The sequence below is a fragment of the Canis lupus genome, chromosome 3 (genome assembly GCF_011100685.1).
Source record: "Canis lupus familiaris isolate Mischka breed German Shepherd chromosome 3, alternate assembly UU_Cfam_GSD_1.0, whole genome shotgun sequence".
Classification (NCBI taxonomy): Eukaryota; Metazoa; Chordata; class Mammalia; order Carnivora; family Canidae; genus Canis; species Canis lupus.
Window position 1 is genome coordinate 62,912,872 of NC_049224.1, and position 21,318 is coordinate 62,934,189.

At 51.3% G+C, this 21,318-nt stretch overlaps 2 protein-coding genes across 5 annotated transcripts; both read left to right on the forward strand.

The window, feature by feature from the left end:
- Window positions 1-43: 43 nt before the first annotated feature.
- On the forward strand, window positions 44-5,190 carry TMEM129 (transmembrane protein 129, E3 ubiquitin ligase). 3 transcript variants are annotated; one of them, XM_038533283.1, is made up of 4 exons: window positions 48-425; window positions 2,405-2,879; window positions 3,367-3,640; window positions 3,752-5,190. In XM_038533283.1, the coding sequence occupies exons 1-4, from the start codon at window positions 221-223 to the stop codon at window positions 3,998-4,000; spliced, it is 1,203 nt and encodes a 400-aa protein (XP_038389211.1). In that variant the 5' UTR covers window positions 48-220; the 3' UTR covers window positions 4,001-5,190. The 3 variants fall into 3 exon arrangements, with proteins under 3 accessions (XP_038389213.1, XP_038389211.1, XP_038389212.1); XM_038533284.1 differs by having other exon boundaries at window positions 49-425; window positions 3,481-3,640; XM_038533285.1 differs by lacking the exon at window positions 3,752-5,190 and having other exon boundaries at window positions 44-425; window positions 3,440-3,574.
- A 608-nt stretch (window positions 5,191-5,798) lies between these two features.
- SLBP (stem-loop binding protein) lies at window positions 5,799-20,365 on the forward strand. 2 transcript variants are annotated; one of them, XM_038533286.1, is made up of 8 exons: window positions 5,799-5,977; window positions 6,077-6,193; window positions 10,160-10,264; window positions 12,891-12,950; window positions 13,419-13,556; window positions 14,182-14,331; window positions 15,953-16,034; window positions 19,405-20,365. In XM_038533286.1, the coding sequence occupies exons 1-8, from the start codon at window positions 5,919-5,921 to the stop codon at window positions 19,519-19,521; spliced, it is 828 nt and encodes a 275-aa protein (XP_038389214.1). In that variant the 5' UTR covers window positions 5,799-5,918; the 3' UTR covers window positions 19,522-20,365. The 2 variants fall into 2 exon arrangements, with proteins under 2 accessions (XP_038389214.1, XP_038389215.1); XM_038533287.1 differs by lacking the exon at window positions 10,160-10,264 and having other exon boundaries at window positions 5,857-5,977.
- The last annotated feature ends 953 nt before the right edge of the window (window positions 20,366-21,318 follow it).

Sequence of the window (21,318 nt, forward strand, 5' to 3'; positions counted from 1 at the left end):
CCCGCGCCAACGTGACGTCTCCTAGCGCGCCCCACACAAGCCTGTGGGCGGGACCCCGTCTCCCAAAATGCCCCGCGGCCGGGGACACCATCTCCCAGAGCACCCCGCGCCGGCCCGGCGCCCGCCTGCCGACGCCCACCGGGTGGGCGTTCTGGTGTCTGTTTCCCGTCCAGGACCGCAGGGCTCTCCCTGACAGCCTCCTGGCGGCCGCGGCAGCGGGATGGACAGCCCGGAGGTCACCTTCACGCTGGCCTACTTGGTGTTCGCCGTGTGCTTCGTGTTCACGCCTACCGAGTTCCACTCGGCCGGACTCACGGTGCAGAACCTGCTGTCGGGCTGGCTGGGCAGCGAGGACGCCGCCTTCGTGCCCTACCACCTGCGCCGCACGTCCGCCACGCTGCTGTGCCACTCGCTGCTGCCGCTCGGTGAGCAGGCCGGACCCTCCCCATGGAGGGCCCTCCTGGGTGGGCGGAAGCGGCCCCTCGGGCTCGCGGCCGAGTTCCGGGGCCCCGGGGGCGGCTGGGCCCCTGGAGCTAGCCAAACCTGTGGAGCGGAGTCGGGGGAGCGCGGACCCGCGGCCACTCTGAGCCGTGGCTGTGGGCCCTCCGCCTGTGCCTCTCGCGTCCGCTGCTCCCGGGAGCGGAGAGGAAGGTGCTGGCGGCAGCTGTCCGCTTGTAGGTGGAAGAAACGTGGGCTTAGGATGTTGGGGGGCGGGCATGGGGGGGATGCTTCACCCAGCTGGGGTAGGTCGTGAGTTACTACGTGGGGGCAGTTCCCAGGAGAAGGGTAGGAGTTAACTGATTGCAACAGGAAGGTGGAGGGGCCTGGGAGAGCAGGTGGCCTTGTCCCAGCTTCCTTCTGGAAAGGAGGGAAGGTGGGAAAGAAGGCAGAGATGGGTGACTCCATGGGGTTGTCACAGGTGCAGAGGTTGGGAGGGTATGGGGTGTGTGGCGGGCCAGGAGGCTCACACGCTGCCCAGGGATTGGCCTGGGTGGAGACCTCTGAAAGACTGGCTTGTCAGCTGGTTGGACAGGGGACTGGCTGGAAAGTGGGGTACTAGGTGTGTGTGTGAGGGACTGGTTCTTTGGAGGATACAGGGCAGAAGCAGGTCTGGAAGGGCAGGTGGCTGGTAGGGGGCCTGCTCTAGGGCTCAGTGGACTCGAGAATTTCCTGCTGCAGCAGGGCTCAGCAGCCTGGGCCAAGTGGAGAGCAGCCTAGAGGGGGCTGGGCTGAGGCCAGGCATGTGCTTGAGAACTGCCTGCCTCTTTGGGAAGAGGAGCAGATGGGCTCATGCTGAGACGGACACAGGGCCTTCTTGGCGATTGGTGGTCTCTCTGCCTGCTATTGGGATAACTATATGGGTTTCTCAGCTGCCCTGTGAGGCAGGGGTGTTAATTAGCCCATTCCTCAGATGTGGAATGTGTGGCTCAGAACTTGGGCTCCCGGGAGGCTCATGGGTAGGGTTTCTGACCTGGGAACTAAGGGTCCCCACAGCTTTCTGGAGTCCTTTTAGCAACCTTTTCTATAAGCCTGTGAGTGGCTACGCTGTCACCACGCTACACATGGACGGAGAAACCAGAACTTAGGGAGGACTTCAGTGACACATGGAGGTGGAGCCTGGTCTGGTGACTGATCCTGGGGTCTTTTTCTTTTGACCTCATTTTGAGCAGCTTTGAGAGTTTGTATGTGTTATCTATTGCTGCATGAACTACTTTAAACGTAGCAATTTAATCAACAGTAAATGTTTACTATTATTTTGCAGCCTTAAACGTGCTTGCACACGTATCCATTATCTGCTTTATTATTTCAGTTGTTTGGACATGCAGATTGGCCCTGATCTGGCTAGCAAGGGCCCTGGATCTGGCTAGCAGGGGCCCTGGAGCTGTCTCACACAGGCTGTGCCCCATTATTCTTTGCTTACTGTTTGGCACACGAATCTGAGCTCTGGGATTGGGCCACATTGATTTGCTTCCTCAGAGGGGGTGGGGCTGAGACGCCAAGATCCCACCCATTGGAGGGCCAGTGTGTACCTCTGCATTGGGTGACACCAAATCCTTGCATTTGTTTTTGCATTTTTTAGGTTTTCCTATTTTCTTAATCAGATATTGTGTAAAACTAAACTAGCAAATTAAAAACACTTTTTCTTCATTTATTGTATTACTATCGTGGGCAAAGGTTGAGCTGGGCCAGCCATGAGGGCAGGTAAGGTCAACCTGCCCTAGGCTACCGTGGTCTGGCCCTGGGAGCCCACCAGGGCAGAGGGCCAGGCCAGGGTTGGGGATGAGGGTAAGTGGCCCCTTCCGGAGATACAGGGACAGGACTGTGGTCCCTGTGGTCACTATGGGGGGGAGAACGATGGCTTGGCAGTCCTGATCTCTGCTGAGGCCCTCCCCATTCTTTGTAGGCTACTACGTGGGCATGTGTTTTGCCGCTTCAGATAAGCAGCTGTATTCTCTTGGCCAGGCCCCGGAGGCCTGGCAGCTCTTCCTCCTGCTGGCAGTGACCCTGCCCACCATCGCCAGCACCGTGATCTACTACTGGTCCTGTGATCAATGGGCCCGCCACCCACTGGCCCGCACCCTGGCCCTCTATGCCCTCCCGCAGTCAGACTGGTGGGCTGTGGCCTCCTCAGTCAACACCGAGTTCCGGCGGATTGATAAGTTTGCCACGGGGGCACCTGGTGCTCGTGTGATCGTGACAGACACGTGGGTGATGAAGGTGACCACATACCGTGTGCATGTGGCTCAGCAACAGGATGTGCACCTGACCGTGACGGAGTCACAGCAGCACGAGCTCTCCCCAGATTCCAACCTGCCTGTGCAGCTCCTTACCATCCACGTGGCTGGCACCAGCCCTGGCGTGCAGGCCTTCGACATCCGGTAGGTGCACTTATGGCCAGGGTGAGCATGAGTCTGGGGCCACTCTAGGAGGCGATAATACGTGGAGCAGACTCTTCTAGCCACCCTTCCAGCGGGACTCTCAAGGCTCTTTATCCCTTGCACCCCCGTAGGTACGTTTTGTGGCTCTTTTCTGGGGGGAGCACATTAGGGATCTTTGGGGGTGGTAGAGGACCGAGGTTTGGTGATTGCCTTGGCTCTGGGGCCCAAACGGAGATCTTCTCCTCCCATTCAGACTGTGGACTGTCTGTTGTCCCCCTCCTGTGATCTGCTTTGTTCCTGAACTTGTTGAAAGCTAGGCATTCTGTCTCTGCTGCAATCCCCCAACTCTCTCTGCCCCTCCCTGCATCCCTTGGGGGCAGGTCGGCGGTGCTGGTTCTGTGGGTGCTAGCCTCAAGGCTATCTTTGCTGGCTGGTCTTCACCTGGCAACTGGGCTGCACCTGAGCCCCCATCCCCGTGTTCTGTGAGGTTTGTGAGTGCCCTGTCTCCTGGAGGCATGTCAGCATCCCCAGCAAGAATGATGGCCCTCCCTGCCCTGCAGAGGGGCCTTGGCCCCAGCCTAGCAGCCCCCACCTTGTGCAGGCTGAACTCCACGGAGTATGGTGAGCTGTGTGAGAAACTCCGCGCACCCATCCGCAGTGCAGCCAACGTGGTCATCCATCAGAGCCTGGGCGACCTGTTCCTGGAGACATTTGCTTCTCTGGTGGAGGTCAACCCAACTTACTCAGTCCCCAGCAGCCAGGTGAGGGCTGGGTGGGGGCAGATGGGTTCCCATAGGCCAGGCCCCCTGGGGTGGGGGGGGGCCCACAGCCACTTGGCCAGGATCCCCATGACCCTCTTCGCCCACCCACAGGAGCTGGAGGCATGCATTGGTTGCATGCAGACACGTGCCAGTGTGAAGCTGGTGAAGACCTGCCAAGAGGCAGCTGAGGGCGAGTGCCAGCAGTGCTACTGTCGTCCCATGTGGTGTCTCACTTGCATGGGCAAGTGGTTTGCCAGCCGCCAAGACCCGCAGCGCCCTGATACCTGGCTTGCCAGCAGAGTGCCTTGCCCCACCTGCCGTGCACGCTTCTGCATCCTGGATGTGTGTGCTGTGCGCTGAGCCTTCTGGCTGCAGCAAAGGAGTGGCCTTGGGGGTCCCTGAAAGCCCTACCAGGGACCCCACAGCCACCATGAGGAGTAGCCAGGGCTCCAGGCCCTTGTTTGTGTTGTCAGCCAGGGACTCTTTTCCCAGCCTCATGGAGCTTGAGGGTTTTTGTTTAAAAAGGAAGTTTTTTTTGCAGCAGTGGCAGTGGGATGGGACTTCAGTGCCTCTGCTTCCTTTGCTGCTTGTTTCTCCAGGTAGAGGCAGGTGCTGGACACGAACACGGTATGGCGTGGGGCCCATTTCCAGAGCATTCTGAGGCTGCCTGAGCTATCTTCTGGGAGACCAGGGGTCTGCCTCCATGGCCCTACCCTGAACCACTTGCCTTAACTTTATGCAGCACACCTGCCTCTCAGTTACACACCAGAACCAGGTTCATCTAAGCTGGTTGCAGTCTGTCCTCCAGGCTTCTGAGTCCAGGCTGGCTGCTGGCCCTGTGGTAGTGTCCCCTCTGCACCCCACCAGGCTGCTGTGAGGATGCAGAGAGAGGGGTGCAAGTTCAGGGTGAGAGCACTATGTGGGCTTCCTGGGTGGGGTGGCCCCTACTTAGTTATCTACGCCCCCTCCCCAGAGGTTCTGGACTTCCTGTCGGGCTGGCTTCCATCAACTCCTGTAATTCAGCTGCATGCTTGGCGGGGGGCGGGGGTTGCCTTTCTCCTGGAGGGCATGCACCTCCATGCCTCCTGCTGCCCCAGGAGCCCCGAAAAAGGCCAGGCCTGACTCCTGGCCGGAGATGGGTATTGAGACATCCTACATCCGGACAAGTGCTTTGGGACATAGCACAGGGCCCACCACAGCTCTGCACCTGGAGCGGAATGACGTGCCTCTTCCCCATTCCTGGTGGCCCATGGGGAGGGCAGGAATAGCCCGGCCCACGTGGCTGTGGGTGTATGTGTGCGGGGGCTCACGCGTGGGGCCCTAAGCCGCGCTCCCCCCTCCCCCCCCCCCCAGCTGTTGTGTCCGCTGAGGTGAGGGACCCAGCTGGCGGCCATCGGGGCGGGGCCGGCAAGCCCAGCCCCAGCCCCGGCTCACGGGCTGCCAGAGGAGGCCGGGTCGGGTTATTTTTACTACTAGGGAAAGTTTTATAAAGGGGAATTTATTGTAGCTGAGTGCGACGGTTCTTAATAAATGTTCGTCTGAAGTCCGTACTGGAATGTCCTGTCTTTCCTGATCCTCGCCCTGGGCCCGGGAGAAGCCAACTGGGAAGTGAAGCGCCGTGGTTATGGCTGCTGCAGGCGAGGCGGGCGGCTTCGGCAGGGAAACCAGGGCAGCTGCCGCCGCAGGGCCTAGGCACCGGGACGCCCCTTCCGGGTCCTCCCCTTCCGGGTGCCCGTTTCCCGCTTGCACGGAAGGCTCGGCCAATCAGGCGCGCGCTCTCTCCTCGGCCCCGCTCAGCGCCTGCGACGCGCGCGTGTCCGAATCTCCCGCCAAGGCCCCTTCCCCTCCCCACGCCCTGCTCGCGGAGGCTGCGGCCCGGGCCGTCCCAAGGCTTGGGGGTGGGGGGCACCGTTCCTCGGGCCTCTTCTGGCTCGGCCGTCTCCCGGAAGGCCGTGGCAGCGCTGCGGTCCCTGTCCCCGCGCGGAGCGCGCGCCGCCGCCTGGGCCCCCCCCGCCGGCCTGGGCCCGATGGTCTCGCCCACCGCTGCGCGCGGGAGCTCCGAGGGGCGGGGCCGCCGGCACATAAAGGCGGTTGGGGGCGGGGCGCGCGCGCAGAGCCTGTCAGCGCCGGCGCGGGAGAGGACGCTGCCCCCGCTGCTGCCCCCGCCGCTGCCCCCGCCGCTGCCCCCGCCGCTGCCCCCGCCGCTGCTGCCGCCGGCCCTGGGACCGCCGCCTGAGGACCCCGCCGCCGCCCGAGGACCCCGCCGCCGCCGCGCTCGATGGCCTGCCGACCGCGAAGCCCTTCCGGGTGCGGGAGCCGCCGCGACGGCGACGCCAGGTGAGGCGGACCGCGCGCCCCGGGGCGTTCCGGGCGGGCCGAGGGGTGGGGGGTGTCCTCGCGGCCGGCCTTACCCCTGACGCGGCCTCTCGTCTGCAGCCCGCCGACCCCCGCCAGATGGAGCCTTGGACGGAAGCGCAGAGCCGACGGGAAGCGCAGGAAGCCCGAGGACGCCGAGGGCCCAGTGAAGCCCGAGGGCGACGGCAGGCCCGACAGGTGGGCCCGGGGCGCTGCGCAAGCTGGGGGTCTGGGGCGCTAGTGATGGCACTGGGAGGGAGGGAGGCCCTCATCCTGGCTTCTTGAGGCGCCTGGGGGCCTGCAGCGGGCTAGCGATGGCGCCGGGGGTGGGGGTCCTCATCATGGCTGCTCGAGGTGTCGCGGGGTGGGGGTTCTCCTCCTGGCTGCTCGAGGCGACTCGGGGTTAGGGGTCTCTGTGTGGCTGATTAAGTAGATGGGGTCTGCACTCGGCTGGTTGAGGCGCCGAGGGTCCCTACTTGGTTGCTTAAGGAGATTGTGGCTCACCACCTGACTGGTAGAGGCCCCCAAAGATTCTCATCCGATTGGTAAAGGTGCCCGGATTCCCCACTTGTCTTGTTAAAGAGGCTGTGGGTTACTACCCAACTGGTTAAGGCCCCTGGAGAGTCCACACCCAGCTGGTTAAAGTGATTGTAGGTCCCCACCCAACTGGTTAAGGAGGCTGCGGCCCGCACCCCACTGATTAAGGTGCCCAAGGATCCCCCACCCAGCTGAAGAGGCTCTGGGTCCCCACTTGGCTGGTTAAGGTGTCTGGGGGCCCCCACCCGACTGGGTAAAGACGCCTGGGAGCCCCAGCTGACTGGTTAAGGCGCCTGTGGGCCCCTACCCGATTGGTTATGGAAGCTGTGGGTGGCCTCCCTGACCACTTGTGGTGTCTGTGGCTCAACATCAGTTGATTGATCAAGGTGCTTGTGCGTCACAGCACCTCACTAGTTATAGGGCCGCTGCCTCACAACACTTGGTTAGTCGTGGTGCCTGCTGGTCTCTGTATCTGACTAGTTAAGGCCCCTGTGCTTCAAATGCTTGGCTAATTAACAAGCCTGTGTCTTCTGACATTTGACTATTAAGGTACTGACATGTCATGTGATGTGGTTGAAGATGTCATGAAGGTCTCTAGTGACAGGTGTCAACGGGAGCTGGTCTCAGTGAGTGAGCCTTCTTGGGTTTTTGGGACAGCGTGGGAGGCTGCCCTGAATTTCCTAGAATGTTTCAGTGCAGCTCGTCAGGTTGGTCTCCTGAAGAATCAGTTTAAAGATAGTCATCCCACAGTCAGAAAAGGCGTCTGTATGCAGAATGCAAACTGGGTTTAAGTTCCGCTTTCCTTTTCCCTGTGGCGCTCCCTGGCACTTTCTCTCCGAGGAGCCTTTGCTGCAGCATTCCTGTGAGCTCTTTATTCGGTGATGTGCTGGGGAGGCTAGGACACTGTGCGAACCCCACCCCCGTTTTCTTGTCTCTGTACTCTGATGTGGGTGGCTCCGCTACTCATGGGACAAGGAACCGTTGAAGAAAACCAGGGGCAGTGGTGAAGTCCACGGGCAGGGAATGCCTCTGTTGGCAACCGTTGTGTGGTGACCAGGTGACGATCAGAGTCTGTGTGCCAAGCCCCTCAACAGGGGACATGATTGGCCTGTCTGAAGCCTGACTTAAGGACAAGGGGAAAGGGAGGTGGGGAAGAATGTGTGGTGCACACTAGACTTTTTAGGACAGTTCTTACACTTGCTCATGGGGCAGGGCCGGGGTTCAGAGAGGGGTCTAGGATAACTGTGTTTCACTCTAAACACCTTTGTTCCTTGTGGGACCATTTGCTAAGATGAAGAGGGTGGGGGTAGAGCAGACATGGCATGGGGAAGGCATTGGTAGTTAATGAGGCTTGAGTTTGGATGCAGAAGTGCTCACGTTCTGCATGAGTGGGACCTCTCAGCGCATAGTTCAGCCTTTTGGAGATTTGGGGCCAGAAGATATATGTGGGAAGAGATGCAGAGTGTGGGAGACGGTCTGGACGGTGCTGGAGCTGGATGTTAAGAGAAGCCATTAAACACCATTGAGATAAAGATCTGAGTCTTCAGGGGTCTCCCGTTTAGCTGAGGAGAAAATGTTAAATCCTTACATTGCTTTAGAAGTTTCTTGTATCCCTGTAGGTACCCCTCTAGCTCAGTAGTTAGCCACACAGGTCTCCTTACTCATCTACAGTGGCAGCAATGCCTTTGGCTCTTGCTTTTGGCTCTGTGGGTAGTGCTTGTCTGCCCCGTCTACTGTGGTGGTGCCCGGGAGATGCATAGAGATACCTGCAGGAGAGCCCGGTGCATTTCTATTGCAGAATGTGGGTACTTTCCCTGAAAGGACTCCTCTGCTAAGGCGTAGGATAAGTTCGTGAATACAATGTGCTTACTCTAAAAAACACGGGCTTTAGTTCTACAAGAGGTATTTTCTATCGTTGTATGAGAAAGTTTGTGATGTAGTGGAAGGTCATTTGTAAGCTCCTTTTAAGAGTTCAGGATCCTTTCGTGGCCCAGACCTGAGCCTCGTGGTCCGCTAGTGAGGTCCAGCTTTGGACAACCCTCCATTTGGTTCCTCTGTAGCTGGGATACAGTTACTGAGTCACATTAATTTTTGGCTCATTAAGTTGATTTCAGGGCCTGCCAATCATTTTTAGATTCTGGAAATTTAGTTTTAGAAATCTAATTTTAGTTTTTCTGGGTGAGGTACCTATAGGACAAGGAATGCTAATGGTGCACAGTGATCGATCATCTGTTACTGCAGTTGTGTTTTTTTTTTTTAAACTTGTTTTATTTATTCACGAGAGACAGAGAGAGAGAGGCACAGAGACATAGGCAGAGGGAGAAGCAGGCTCCTTGCAGGGAGCCCAATGTGGAACTTGATCCTGGATCCTGGGATCATACCCTGAGCCGAAGGCAGACGCTCCACCGCTGAGCCACCCAGGCGTCCCTGCAGTTGTGTTTTCAAAGTACCTTGTGGTTTGCAGCTAGGGTGTATCCGGTTGCTTAGAGTGGCAATTGAAGCTGTGTCTAGCTTCATGCATCAATGGTGGCCAGCAGGAAATTGAGGAAAAGTAAAAACGTCTTAGTTTGCATCTAATCTACAGATAATAGGCATACCAGCAATTCTGACTGCCAGACTTCTTGGCATTAAGGGTTTTTCAGATTGCTTGCTCTTGACAAAAGAGCTCTTGATCTCTAGATAGATAGACCTGAGCTCCCTGTTTACTCTTTTTTTTTTTTTTTTTTTTTATTTATTTATGATAGGCACACAGTGAGAGAGAGAGGCAGAGACATAGGCAGAGGGAGAAGCAGGCTCCATGCACTGGGAGCCCGACGTGGGATTCGATCCCGGGTCTCCAGGATCACGCCCTGGGCCAAAGGCAGGCCTAAACCGCTGCGCCACCCAGGGATCCCCTCCCTGTTTACTCTTAACCCAACTCTAGGGGGTACTGTTACCAGTATAGTAAGTCTTAATATAGCAAGGACTCACTGTATGTTCCCATTCCCCATTTTCATTATGTGACACATTGTGCATTTAAAGGTAAACAGCAACACTTATTAAGGACTTTTTTTCCTTTTTTAAACAATGGGTTTTTTTTTTTTTTTAAGATTTTATTTATTCATGAGAGACAGAGAGGCAGAGGGAGAAGCAGGCTCCATGCAGGAAGCCTGATGTGGGACTCTATCCTGGGACTCTGGGATCAGGCCCTGAGCCAAAAGCAGATGCTTAAACACTGAGCCACCCAGACATCCCATTAATGATGTTTTATGTGCTAGTTGCTTCGCTTAGTATGAAATAGCATTTTTTTAATACACTGAAAATAACTTCTTATTTTGTAAATTAGAGAACAAACTATTAGGCCCCATTCTCTGCCTCCTCCCACCCCCCGCCAGTGGGCTGTTTCCTAGTGATTCAGCTAACACTGGCACATGGTGGGTGCCTAGAAGTTCGACAGATGAACCCCAGAGAGGCTTGAAGTGAATTGTCCAAACTCAGTGAGCTTGTAAGTGATGGAGCAAGAGATGATCCAGGAGCCCATTCCCTTGGCCCTCTCTAGACAACATCTGGACATCTCCTGATGTGCTGTTTGAAAGAGAACTGAAAGTAGGTGCTGTGGTTCAAGTGCACGTTTTCATTGTATTGCAGTTTTACGACTCCTGAAGGCCCGAAGCCCCGTTCTAGATGTACAGATTGGGCCAGTGCAGTTGAAGAGGATGAAATGAGGACCAGAGTTAACAAAGAAATTGCAAGGTATATATTCTGGAACATTGTGAAGTGTTCTCTGTGGTGTTTTTAATTCTATGTGAGCTTTGAGGTATGTGTTGGAAGGATGATTCTTTAAGAGTCCGTCCCCATCCCAGCAGCATTAGCAGGGCCTGAGAACTTACTATAAAAGTGCTCATCCTCGGGCCTCACTGCAGAATGGGTGATGAATGGGAAACTTGGGGTGGGTCCAGCCGTGTCTTAAAGAAGCAGTCCAGATGAGTCTGTTCTCTGCAGTCTTAGGTGCCGTCCTTCTACCGTGACAGCAGGGGGAGATGGTGCTCGTGGGCGGCAGAGGATTACCATGTGGTTCTCACCTACCACATAGGGTTCTACCACTCCAGCAGAGTGTGTGGCTCTCTTTGGAAAGGGGGCACACTCTTGTCTGCCATCTGGCTTGGGTAACAGCTCAGGAGTGCGGGAGCACAGAGGGGTCCCTGAAGTGGGGCCTGTGAACCCGTTGCAGTTGTACCCAAAATTCTTGTGTATATCCAGATTCTCACAAACTCCAAGCTACTGCCTCGACTCATTATGGTTCAGGTGATGCACCCTTAAACACTGCTTATCTCTCTTGATTACATTCTCTGGTATTTTTCAGTTTTTCCTCCCATTTGATATATGCCATCCAACCTGGATGATTGAGCTTTGAGTTAAATGCTGTAGCTCATAATCATTTGGAGTATGTTGAACTGAGTCTGGTGGTTCTTAGTTCTTTTTTTTTTTTTTTAATTTTTATTTATTTTATGATAGTCACAGAGAGAGAGAGAGAGAGAGAGAGAGAGAGAGAGAGGCAGAGACACAGGCAGAGGGAGAAGCAGGCTCCATGCACTGGGAGCCCGATGTGGGACTCGATCCCGGGTCTCCAGGATCGCGCCCTGGGCCAAAGGCAGGCGCCAAACCGCTGCACCACCCAGGAATCCCTGGTTCTTAGTTCTTATGAGAAAATGTGTCCTCAGCAGGGAAGCAGGGCCAGATTGTTCCACCTCTGAGTGGTTGATGATATTTATAGCTGCCTCCTTAGGAAAGCCACAGGCACACGTTGGGGTTAGGATCACTCAGAGGGCTGCTTTAGTTTCTTTTAGCATCAAGATGTATGTGTGTGGGTGGGCAGCATGCCTGGGTAGAAAAATGAACTGGAAATTGACAGACACGGACCCCTTCAGTGTTTTGAATTAGCTTTATTTACAAAGATCTCAATTTTCCCGGCTGTGGAGCTAGGATGTTTGATTTGGTCTGTGCAGTTTGTGTGCTCTACTCTCAGGGCTCACACAGCCTCATAAATACCCATGTGTGCTGACCCTTGCTGATCTTACGCTCTGTAGGGAGACTCATCTGTCTGGACCTTCTGATGGGCTCTGCCTTGTTCCTCAGTTGTCTCACAGGTCTGTCTCCAAAAATTGTTCTCCTTTGCAAAACAGGCGTGCTCTGTTGTGGGCCACCGCTGCTTTAGGAAGGCTCGGGTACTCTGCCTTCTCAACGGAGTTTAGTTTACTATACTCAGGGAGCCTTATACACACCCCAGCTGTCTGAAAATTGGAAAATGCATTTTTTTTAAAAAGATTTTATTTATTTACTCATGAGAGAAACACAGAGAGAGAGAGAGAGAGAGAGAGAGAGAGGCAGAAACACAGGCAGAGGGAGAAGCAGGCTCCATGCAGGGAGCCTGTGGGACTTGATCCCAGGTCTCCAGGATCACGCCCTGGGCCAAAGGAGGCACTAAACTCCTGAGCCACCCAGGCTGCCCGGAAAATGCATCTTAATCATAATTCAAGCCAGTTTTTTTCACCTGGAGTCTGGAGAGCATGAAGCCCCTACAGAAAGTGGTACTGAGGGCCTGCTTTGTCAGTTCTCACAGCCTGATACAGAATTGGTGCTTTCCTAGGTACACAGAGGGAAACTCATTCCTGCTATCCAAACTGTACAAATCTTGGGAGCTGACAATTCTGGAAGGAGACACAGTAATATATGACTTGTTTTAGACGTGAATTTCTAGCTTGCGGTAGTTCATGGTTTTGGTGTTAGATTGTGCTGCACTTCTTTGGCTGATGTACCTTGGCAAAGGTGGGTTTTGGTAGTTGCTGTGATAGAAATTAGATGCCTCCTGAAATCCACGAGGAACAAGCCTGGGGGGTGGTGTTTGGTCTCCTTCCAAAATTAGAGGAGAGTAGAACCCAGTGGGCACACACGTAAGTAGTTGTGGTATTAGAAATAAAGATTGTGTATTTCAGCTTTACATTTATTTTTTTCAAAAAACAAATCTCACTACTTAGCCTGAAAAACTGTTAGGGGCATTTTTTTTTTTTTTTTTTAAACTTAGAACCTCTCTGTTACATATGGTGGTGCCTGGAGAATTGAGGTAATCATTTGCCCCCAGAGCCTGGTTGCCCTAAGCAGTTTGTACAAGTGTGACCTCTAACTGATCTTATGAGAGCAGATGCCCGAGGGAGATTGGAAATAAATGGAACCACCGTGCGCTGTTGCCCTGACTCGCTTACCAGACCACATTGCTCAGGGGCAAGGCCTGAATGCTGGGGGCTGTCTTTTAGTATTAAAAGCATCGTGTTCAGTTAATTTGTATACTTTTCTAAACCAGGAATATTTATTTTGCTCTCAGATATAAAAGAAAACTCCTCATAAATGATTTTGGGAGAGAGAGAAAATCCTCATCGGGAAGGTAAGTGCCACATAAATGTTTCTTCTCTAACCTAATAGACCTGCCAATGGCTAGGGGGCAGAACCGCGCATGGGATGCTGGGTCCTTTGCTCCCTCCTTTGGAGTCTGTATCTGATGTGTGGACCGTTCTCGGATTAATATGGTTTGCAATCCAGAGAACAAATGTTCTTTCACCACTGTGTTTCAGCATTTTCTTGTAGTGGTTTTATTTTTTATTTTTTATTTTTTTTAAAGATTTTATTTATTTATTCATGAGACACACACACACACACACACACACACACACACAGAGGCAGAGACATAGGCAGAGGGAGAAGCAGGCTCCATGCAAGGAGCCCGACGTGGGACTTGATCCTGGGTCTCCAGGATCACACCCCGGGCTGCAGGCGGCACTAAACCACTGTGCCAACGGGGCCGCCGTTGTAGTGGTTTTAATCTTGTGGTTCGTTCTGTCCATCTCGTCTCTAGCTCTGACTCCAAGGAGGTGGGGCCCACGGTGCCAGCTGACTTAGAGACGGATGAGAGCGTCCTGATGAGAAGGCAGAAGCAGATCAACTATGGGAAGAACACCATCGCCTATGACCGCTATATTAAGGAAGTCCCGAGGTAGTCTTGTCTCATTGGCACGTCCTGATGGTGTCATGGGGCACCGCAGTCTAGAGTCTAGTTGCTTCCGTGCTGAATCTGACTCTGAGTGTCCTTCATAACTGCTGAGGACCATTGAACAACTTTGAGGCACTTACATGAATGAGGAGGAAGGGATACGAAGATAAGAAACCAATGCTTATAGTTCAGGGTATTAGAGAACATTTCAGGTCCCAGAACTCCAATAGCCTCAGAAATGTAAGGCTATTAACGTGTGATGGGGGAAGAGTAAAGTTCAGGTAGCAGGTTGTAAAGATGTTCTTGGAGAAAAACATGAGCTTTGCCCCTTTGTCCCAGCAGCATGCTCTCCCTGGTCTGCTCTCGCACAGGGTTGCAAAGAAAGCTAAGAGAGGGCATCCATTTCTCGGTAGGACTGGAGTTTAGGTGTGCTTTTTTTTGGAGCACAGATAGCAAAGGAATAGCAGAGTCAAAAGGGTAGTGCTTTTTTTATATATTACTTTTGTTCATTTTATAGTCTCGGTTGATTAGTTTTTTGGTAACTCTGATCTCCCAAGTTTGGTTAATCTTCAAGCTAACGTACAGGTGTGGGTGGTGTGTACTAGGACAATCTCCCTTTTCCCTGTAGACACCTTCGGCAACCCGGCATCCACCCCAAGACTCCCAACAAATTCAAGAAGTATAGTCGGCGATCATGGGACCAGCAGATCAAACTCTGGAAGGTGGCTCTGCATTTTTGGGATCCTCCAGCTGAGGAAGGATGTGATTTGCAAGAAATGTATGTCTTTGCTGCATTTTTATCCTCTGTTTCTGTGATTTGTGCCATGACTGAAAGTGCTGGATTGCTTGGGTGGCAGGTTATCATGGTGTTAACTCCCCCTGCGAGTTCTGAGAGAGCAGAGTAGCCAGCTGTCACAGCATCCTATCTTGTCCTGTTGGATGGGTGGTGGAGGTAGGAACATGCTTACTGGATTTAATTCATTTTTTGTAGCTAGAGAAAATGGAGCTCAGTAAACCTAGTAATACGTGGGCTGTTGTTCATTTTTTCTTAAATTTTAAAATAGACTTTTAAAAAAAGATTTTATTTATTTATTCATGAGAGAGACAGAGAGGCAGAGACACAGGCAGAGGGAGAAGCAGGCTCCCGATGCGGGACTCCATCTCAGGACTCTGGAAACATGCCCTGAGCCAAAGGCAGGCACTAAACTGCTGAGCCACCTAGGGATCCCCTAAAAGGCATTTGAGTAATTTATGTTGAGTTATGAAAATAAAAGGTTGGGTTTTTTTTCTTCTTCTAAGATTTTATTTGTTTATTTGAGAGGAGAGCAAGAGTGGGAGAGAGGGGCAGAGACAGAGAAGCAGCCTCCCTAACAAGCAGGGAGCCTGTGGGGCTCCATCCCAGGACCCTGAGATCATGACCTCAGCTGAAGACAGATGCTTTACCAATGGAGCCACCCTGGCGCCCCTCACTATTGGTTTTTAAACTCAAGCCTAGTTGGAAAGACCTCAGGCCCAAGTTCTTGCCCTAGCGTTAGGATGCTTGTTGAACAGGGACGTGGACTGGCTGGTCTTGCACTCACCCCGTCTTTGGGCACATCTTCTCAGACCCCTCCTGACCTGAGCCTTTCCCTTCCTCGGAGATAGATTCAGTAGATACTTGAGCTTCTGATTTGCACTGGGGAAATTGATTAGAAACTATTATGTTTGAAATGATTTCTTTTTTTTTTTTTTTTTTTTTTAATTTTTTTTTTTTATTTATTTATGATAGTCACAGAGAGAGAGAGAGAGGGGCAGAGACACAGGCAGAGGGAGAAGCAGGCTCCATGCACCGGGAGCCCGACGTGGGACTCGATCCCGGGTCTCCAAGATCGCGCCCTGGGCCAAAGACAGGCGCTAAACCGCTGCGCCACCCAGGGATCCCTTGAAATGATTTCTAACATGGCTTTACAGATTTGGCCTCACAGATGTCATAACGTCATACTGATTTTTTTTTTCCCACCGTGACACTGTTGTCCCATTTTCTATGAGTAGAAAATTGGAAAATTAGCAATTTCGGTGTTCATCCCTTGCCCTACCGTCTCCTGGGCTTATATTGATGCTTCTCCTTAGAAGGATGCTTGTGGGTGTATGAACAGTCACTCTGCAGTTGAGAACGGGTAGGTGTGTGCTCTGAGCTAGGTGAATGTTTCCCCTGGCCCTAACTGCCTCCAGCTCTACCTGGTGGACAGGGCAGAGGTGGGGATGGGAGTCTCACTGGAAATTGTCTTGATCCCTCCACTCGACAGTCAGTGTTCTTGTGAGGCAGCACAGGACTGCTGGTGCTTGTATTCCGTCAACGGACTCAGAGACCTCCTCGCTTTCAGTGGCAGCTGATGCATCTGTTTGCTTTCATTCCGTAGACACCCTGTGGACCTCGGGGAGATGGAGACCGGGTCTGCAGAAAGCAGCTCTGAGTCCCAGACCAGCTCGCAGGATACCTTCGTAAGTACCTTTTCTTGGTTTTCTCTCTCCCCATGGTTGTTTGTGGGCAGTTGCTGACCGCGTGTGCCACCTAATGAGCTGACATTTAAGCTGAAATCTGGTTCTGGTGCTTGTGAGTAAGGGGCTCTTTTCTCCCTTGTATGGCATTGTTGAGACGTCCAACTGGATGGCATTCCTAGGCAGTGGCCCTAATTGAAGTTTTTTTGGGTCAGTCTACCTAATCAGTCCTACCACTTTCATTTTAAAAGAGAAAGGCCTTTTTTCCTGTGCTCCCAGTGTGTCTGTAGGCCTCGGCCGTAGCCTTATAGGCTGTGTACTGTTCGTGGTGGTGATTTGCTGGCACAAGAATCATTTGCTGATTATTGCTAGATAAAGGTATTCTTTGGGCCTATGGGTTCCCCCACATTTGCTGACTTTAGAATTACATGTTTTTGAGGAAGAAAACCTACAAAGATGAAAAACAACATATAAAATTACCTCATCTAATCCTGCAGTTGTAGGTGGGGTGCTTGTTCTTTCAGACTTTTCTGCACCTATACAAGCAAACATATGTGAGCAGTGTTTTTTTGTTTTTTTGTTTTTGTTTTTTTTAAGATTTTATTTATTCATGAGAGAGAGAGAGAGGCAAAGACACAGGCAGAGGGAGAAGCAGGCTCCAAGTAGGGAGCCCGACGTGGGACTTGATCCCAGGTCTCCAGGATCATGCCCTGGGCTGAAGGCGGCGCTAAACCGCTGAGCCATCCGGGGCTGCCCAGTATTTTTTTTTTAAGATTATTTATTTATTTATTCATGAGAGACAGAGAGAGAGAGACAGAGACACAGGCAGAGGGAGAAGGAGACTCCATGCAGGGAGCCTGACGTGGGACTTGATACCGGGTCTCCAGGATCACACCCTGGGCTGAAGGCGGTGCTAAACTCCTGAGCCACCCGGACTGCCCCATGTGAGCAGTTTATAATAAAAGGAGCTCTTTATTACTTTTATAAAAGAGACCACCCTGACATTTGCATATTGAAATACCCAGCATAATAAGTGAAAAAACTGATAGAAACTAGGAAATGCAAATATTTGTTGTGAAGTACTTAGACTTTATTTGGATCATCTTGTACTGAATTTGGATGGTTGAGAAGCCAATACAATAAAGGGATATAGTGACCTTTTTCTTTTCTTTCTTTTTGCCTTCTGTCTGTCCCCCCACCCCCTCGTAAGCCTGGTAGGTGTCCTTCCAGTCTCGTGGCCCAGCTGCCCCCTTCACACTTGGGCCTGATAGCATGTGACTGCCAGGTTAGGAATAATACAAATGTCCAACACTAGAGGAGTAGCAAAGTTATATCATAAGGAACAGAGCTATTCTAGGTTGTTTTTGAAGACTAATGATATGGGAAAATTGTGGAGATAAAAGCAGGATATTTAATGATAGAATGATCTCAGTTTTTGTGGATATTTACATGTGTGTAGGACTGAAAAGGAGCCCATGAAAATCTAACTGGTGGCATCTTGAGTTTGGGTCAAGAGTAATCCTTGTCCCAGCTCAAGAAACAGGTTCTGAACATACCACTTGTGGAATCAAGAGTTAGAGGCAGATGCTTAGGCCCAGGAGCCAGGGGAGGGAGCCAGATGGAGATGTGAGGCAGGAGTCATGGTGGGGATTGTGCAGGGTCCCTGAGGAGGTGGTTCAGAAATGGCCACATGTGCTGAAGGGAAGAGAGGCCCGGGCCTAAGCACTTTATTTAGTACATCCCTCAGCCACCCCACTAGATGCTGGATGCAGCCATGACGGCGACACCGCACTCAAAAGTGTCAATGCTGACAGGACAGAGACACTCCTGTGTGATCAGCAGTCGGTGGTGGTCAGGCTTCCCAGCTGCCATGAACACGTTCTTTTTACAAGTTTTTTCATTCATTCATTCATTCATTCATTCTTCTATTTATTATTATATTTTATTTATTTTTTATTTTGTTTTATTATTTTATTTTTAAAATTTTATTTATTTATGATAGGCACACAGTGAGAGAGAGAGAGGCAGAGACACAGAGGGAGAAGCAGGCTCCATGTACTGGGAGCCCGACGTGGGATTCGATCCCGGATCTCCAGGATCGCGGCCCTGGGCCAAAGGCAGGCGCTAAACCACTGCGCCACCCAGGGATCCCAGTTTTTTCTTTTTTGATCCACAGTTTGATCAAGAATTACTTGTCTAAATTGCCATTTCTTATGTTTTTATTAACTTAGAATAGTTTCCCTGCCTTTTTCCTCCCAGACATTGACTTTTTGGGAAGACTTGAGGCTAGTTTTGTAATGCACAGTTCCTCATTTGGGAGTTCTGTTTCTTTAAGAACTAGGTTTTTTTTAAAAAAAAAAAAAAAAAGAACTAGGTTTTTTTTTCTTTTATAGATTTTATTTAGTTATTCATGAAAGATACAGAGAGAGAGGCAGAGACACGGGCAGAGGGAGAAGCAGGTTTCATGCAGGGAACCCTATGTGGGACTTGATCCTGGGACTCCAGGATCATGCCCTGAGCCAAAGGCAGGCACTCAACTGCTGAGCCACCCAGGTGTCCCCAGTAACTTTTTTTTAAACATTCTTTTTTTTTTTTTAAACATTCTTTTAAAACTTTGATTTCAGTTGGTATAAACATTGAGCTTTAGTATGACCTTGTAATTAAGCTTTTATAGCGAAAAAGGAAAACCAGTTTAGCAATGCAGAAATATACTAAATTAAACACTGCTGTCTCCTGCCCTAAGAGCCACTACTCAGTTTTGTCTAGTGTTTGAGCAGTTTTTTTGTGCTTCTAGAAGATGTACACGGGTGTACACACCTGAGCTTTCTGTTTCACACAGTACCTTGCATCCGTCATATATGATCCCTTTGGTAGCATAGTTACTGGGAATCATAAGTGAGTGCAGTTATGGGGTGGGGAGAGGTCTGTGCTCTTCCCCCCAGTGCCAGAGCAGCTAAGCTAGATCCCCCTTGGCTGCTGAGCATGTGCTCAGTGGTTTGTTGTGGGGAGCGGGTGCTGGTGCACCCAGGCCACATTGTAATCCCCTAGAGTCAAAGGGCTGGGGCTTAGACACCATAAAGGGTCAGTTAGTTTCTACCAGGTTGGTTAGTGGATAGGGATTTGATTTTTTCTACCTAGAAGAAAGATTGATGTTCCTTGTAAATTTTAATTAGATAATGGTTTTGAATTCTCTCCCAAGCATGTCAGCTGCATAGACCTTCACTTGGTAACACTGCATCTTAGTCCTGTGGTGCTGTGGGCACAGGAGGATGCAGTTGCCTCCTGGTCGGGGTGCACAGCCTTGTGCTTAGTGCCACCAGCAGTAAGTCCCATGTGTCTTGGGAGCTGGCATGACTGTATTCCTGTTTTCTAGGATGTGTACTCTGGTACACCCACTAAAGTCAGGCACGTGGACTGCCGTGTGGAGGACGAGTTTGATTTGGAAGCTTGTTTAACTGAGCCCTTGAAAGATTTCTCAGCCATGAGCTAACTGATGCCACCTGGAGGCCACTGGGAATGAGCATTGGCTCCACCTGGCAGGTTGGGGGCCGGCCAAGCATGTCCTGCGTTGGTAACTGGATGGTTTCTGTTCACAGTTCGTCTTCGCATTATCTCACGGTGAATTTACTCTTGCCTTATTTCCTTAAGCGTTAATTTTATGTATAGTAAGTGTATTTTGCATGTTTTAAATTGTAAATGGAAAGAAATCCAAGGAAAATTGAACTCGGAGCAGTCTTGAAAACTTAATTGCTTTAATCCTTACCATTCTCCAAGTTAACCTGACAAGCATACTTTAATATTTAATAACTGGTTTTACACCGGTACATTAGACATTAAGTTGCCACTTGTCAGGTGGCTAGTTTGGGGTTAGCCGCATATCCGTGGGGCCAGTTGTGTGTCAGCTTTCTTTACTGGTATCTGAGTATTCTCATCATTGGATAGCTTTAATATCTTTACGGAAACTTAATTTTGGGCCTTTTGTCAATACGTCAAGGTGTGTTTCTTCCTCAGAGCACTGAATAGTCAAAGATAGTAAATTCAGCTGTTAATGGATTTTATGTAAGTTACACATTCTTAATTTGGTCTTTGTAAATAGCACTAGGTAGGCCTTCTACCTGTAATACTCCAAGAGTTAAAGGCAGCAGAGGGGTTCAGAAAGAACATTTTTTTACAGTCAGTTAATTTACCATGTAAAATTGCTGTAAATGATAATGTGTACAGATTTTTTGTTCAAATATTCAATTGTAAACTTCTTGTTAAGACTGTTATGTTTCTATTGCTTTTGTATGGAATGATATTGCAAAAATAAAAAGAAAAGAACCTTTTTTAGTTGATTTGTTATGTTGCCAAATAGATTCACTGCTGAGATAATTAATTCCTGTGTTTGGAGGACCCGAGTATCTGTTCTTAATGCATGGCACTGGGGGGACCTCATGCATGGTGAAGGAAGCGTGGCCCAGGCTCATTAAACTCCACCCAGCAAGGAGGACCTCATGTCATAGGTTTGGAGCTCTGATGGGGGATCTTGGTCAGGCCAGAGCCACATCTAGATCTCCCATCACTGCAGAGCCTGGTCGCGTTCTGCGTGGACCCAGGACTCATGGAGGAAGTAGGTGGACCTCAGTTTGATGCTTATTTGGCAACTGGGGTGGCAGGGCCTTTCCCTGTTTGCTGAGATGGACCAGGGCTGTGCAGTCTGCCCTGGAGCAGGGTGAGCATCAGACCTGGGTCTCGAGGGGCAGCCCTGACCACTGCTTGTTTTCTCTAGCCATGCTCTTGAACCCTGGAAATTCTGCTGACAGACTTGGCCATGTGCCCGAGGATGGTCCTTCAGAAGTGATGCTGAAGTTGCCTCAAGCAAAGGATGAGTTTTGGCAGCTTTGTCCTTCAAAAGGGCAGGAACCCTTCCTTGTTCACTTTGTTGAGCCCATGCTTTGTGTCAGGCACAGGTCTAGTAGACATCAGAGACTTGCAGGAGACTGGGTGCTCTGAAGTCTGTGCCTATGCTCTAATGGGGACAAGACTAAATACAGTGTCAGGTTAAGGGGTAGGAGCGGGGATGGGCAGGGGGGTTTGGGGTGATTGGGAGGTGGGAAGTTGCCATTTTTTATAGGCTAGTTGATAGATGCTTGATGAGGTGGCATCTGGACAGACATGCTCTCAGAGGAACATCCGCCTCAGAAGACAGCAAGTGCAAAGGCCCTGAGAGTAGGAGTTTGGTGTATAGACTACTGGCAAAATCCTCACATGTGGGAGAGACTGTAGCTGGGCTGGAGCTGGTGGGGCT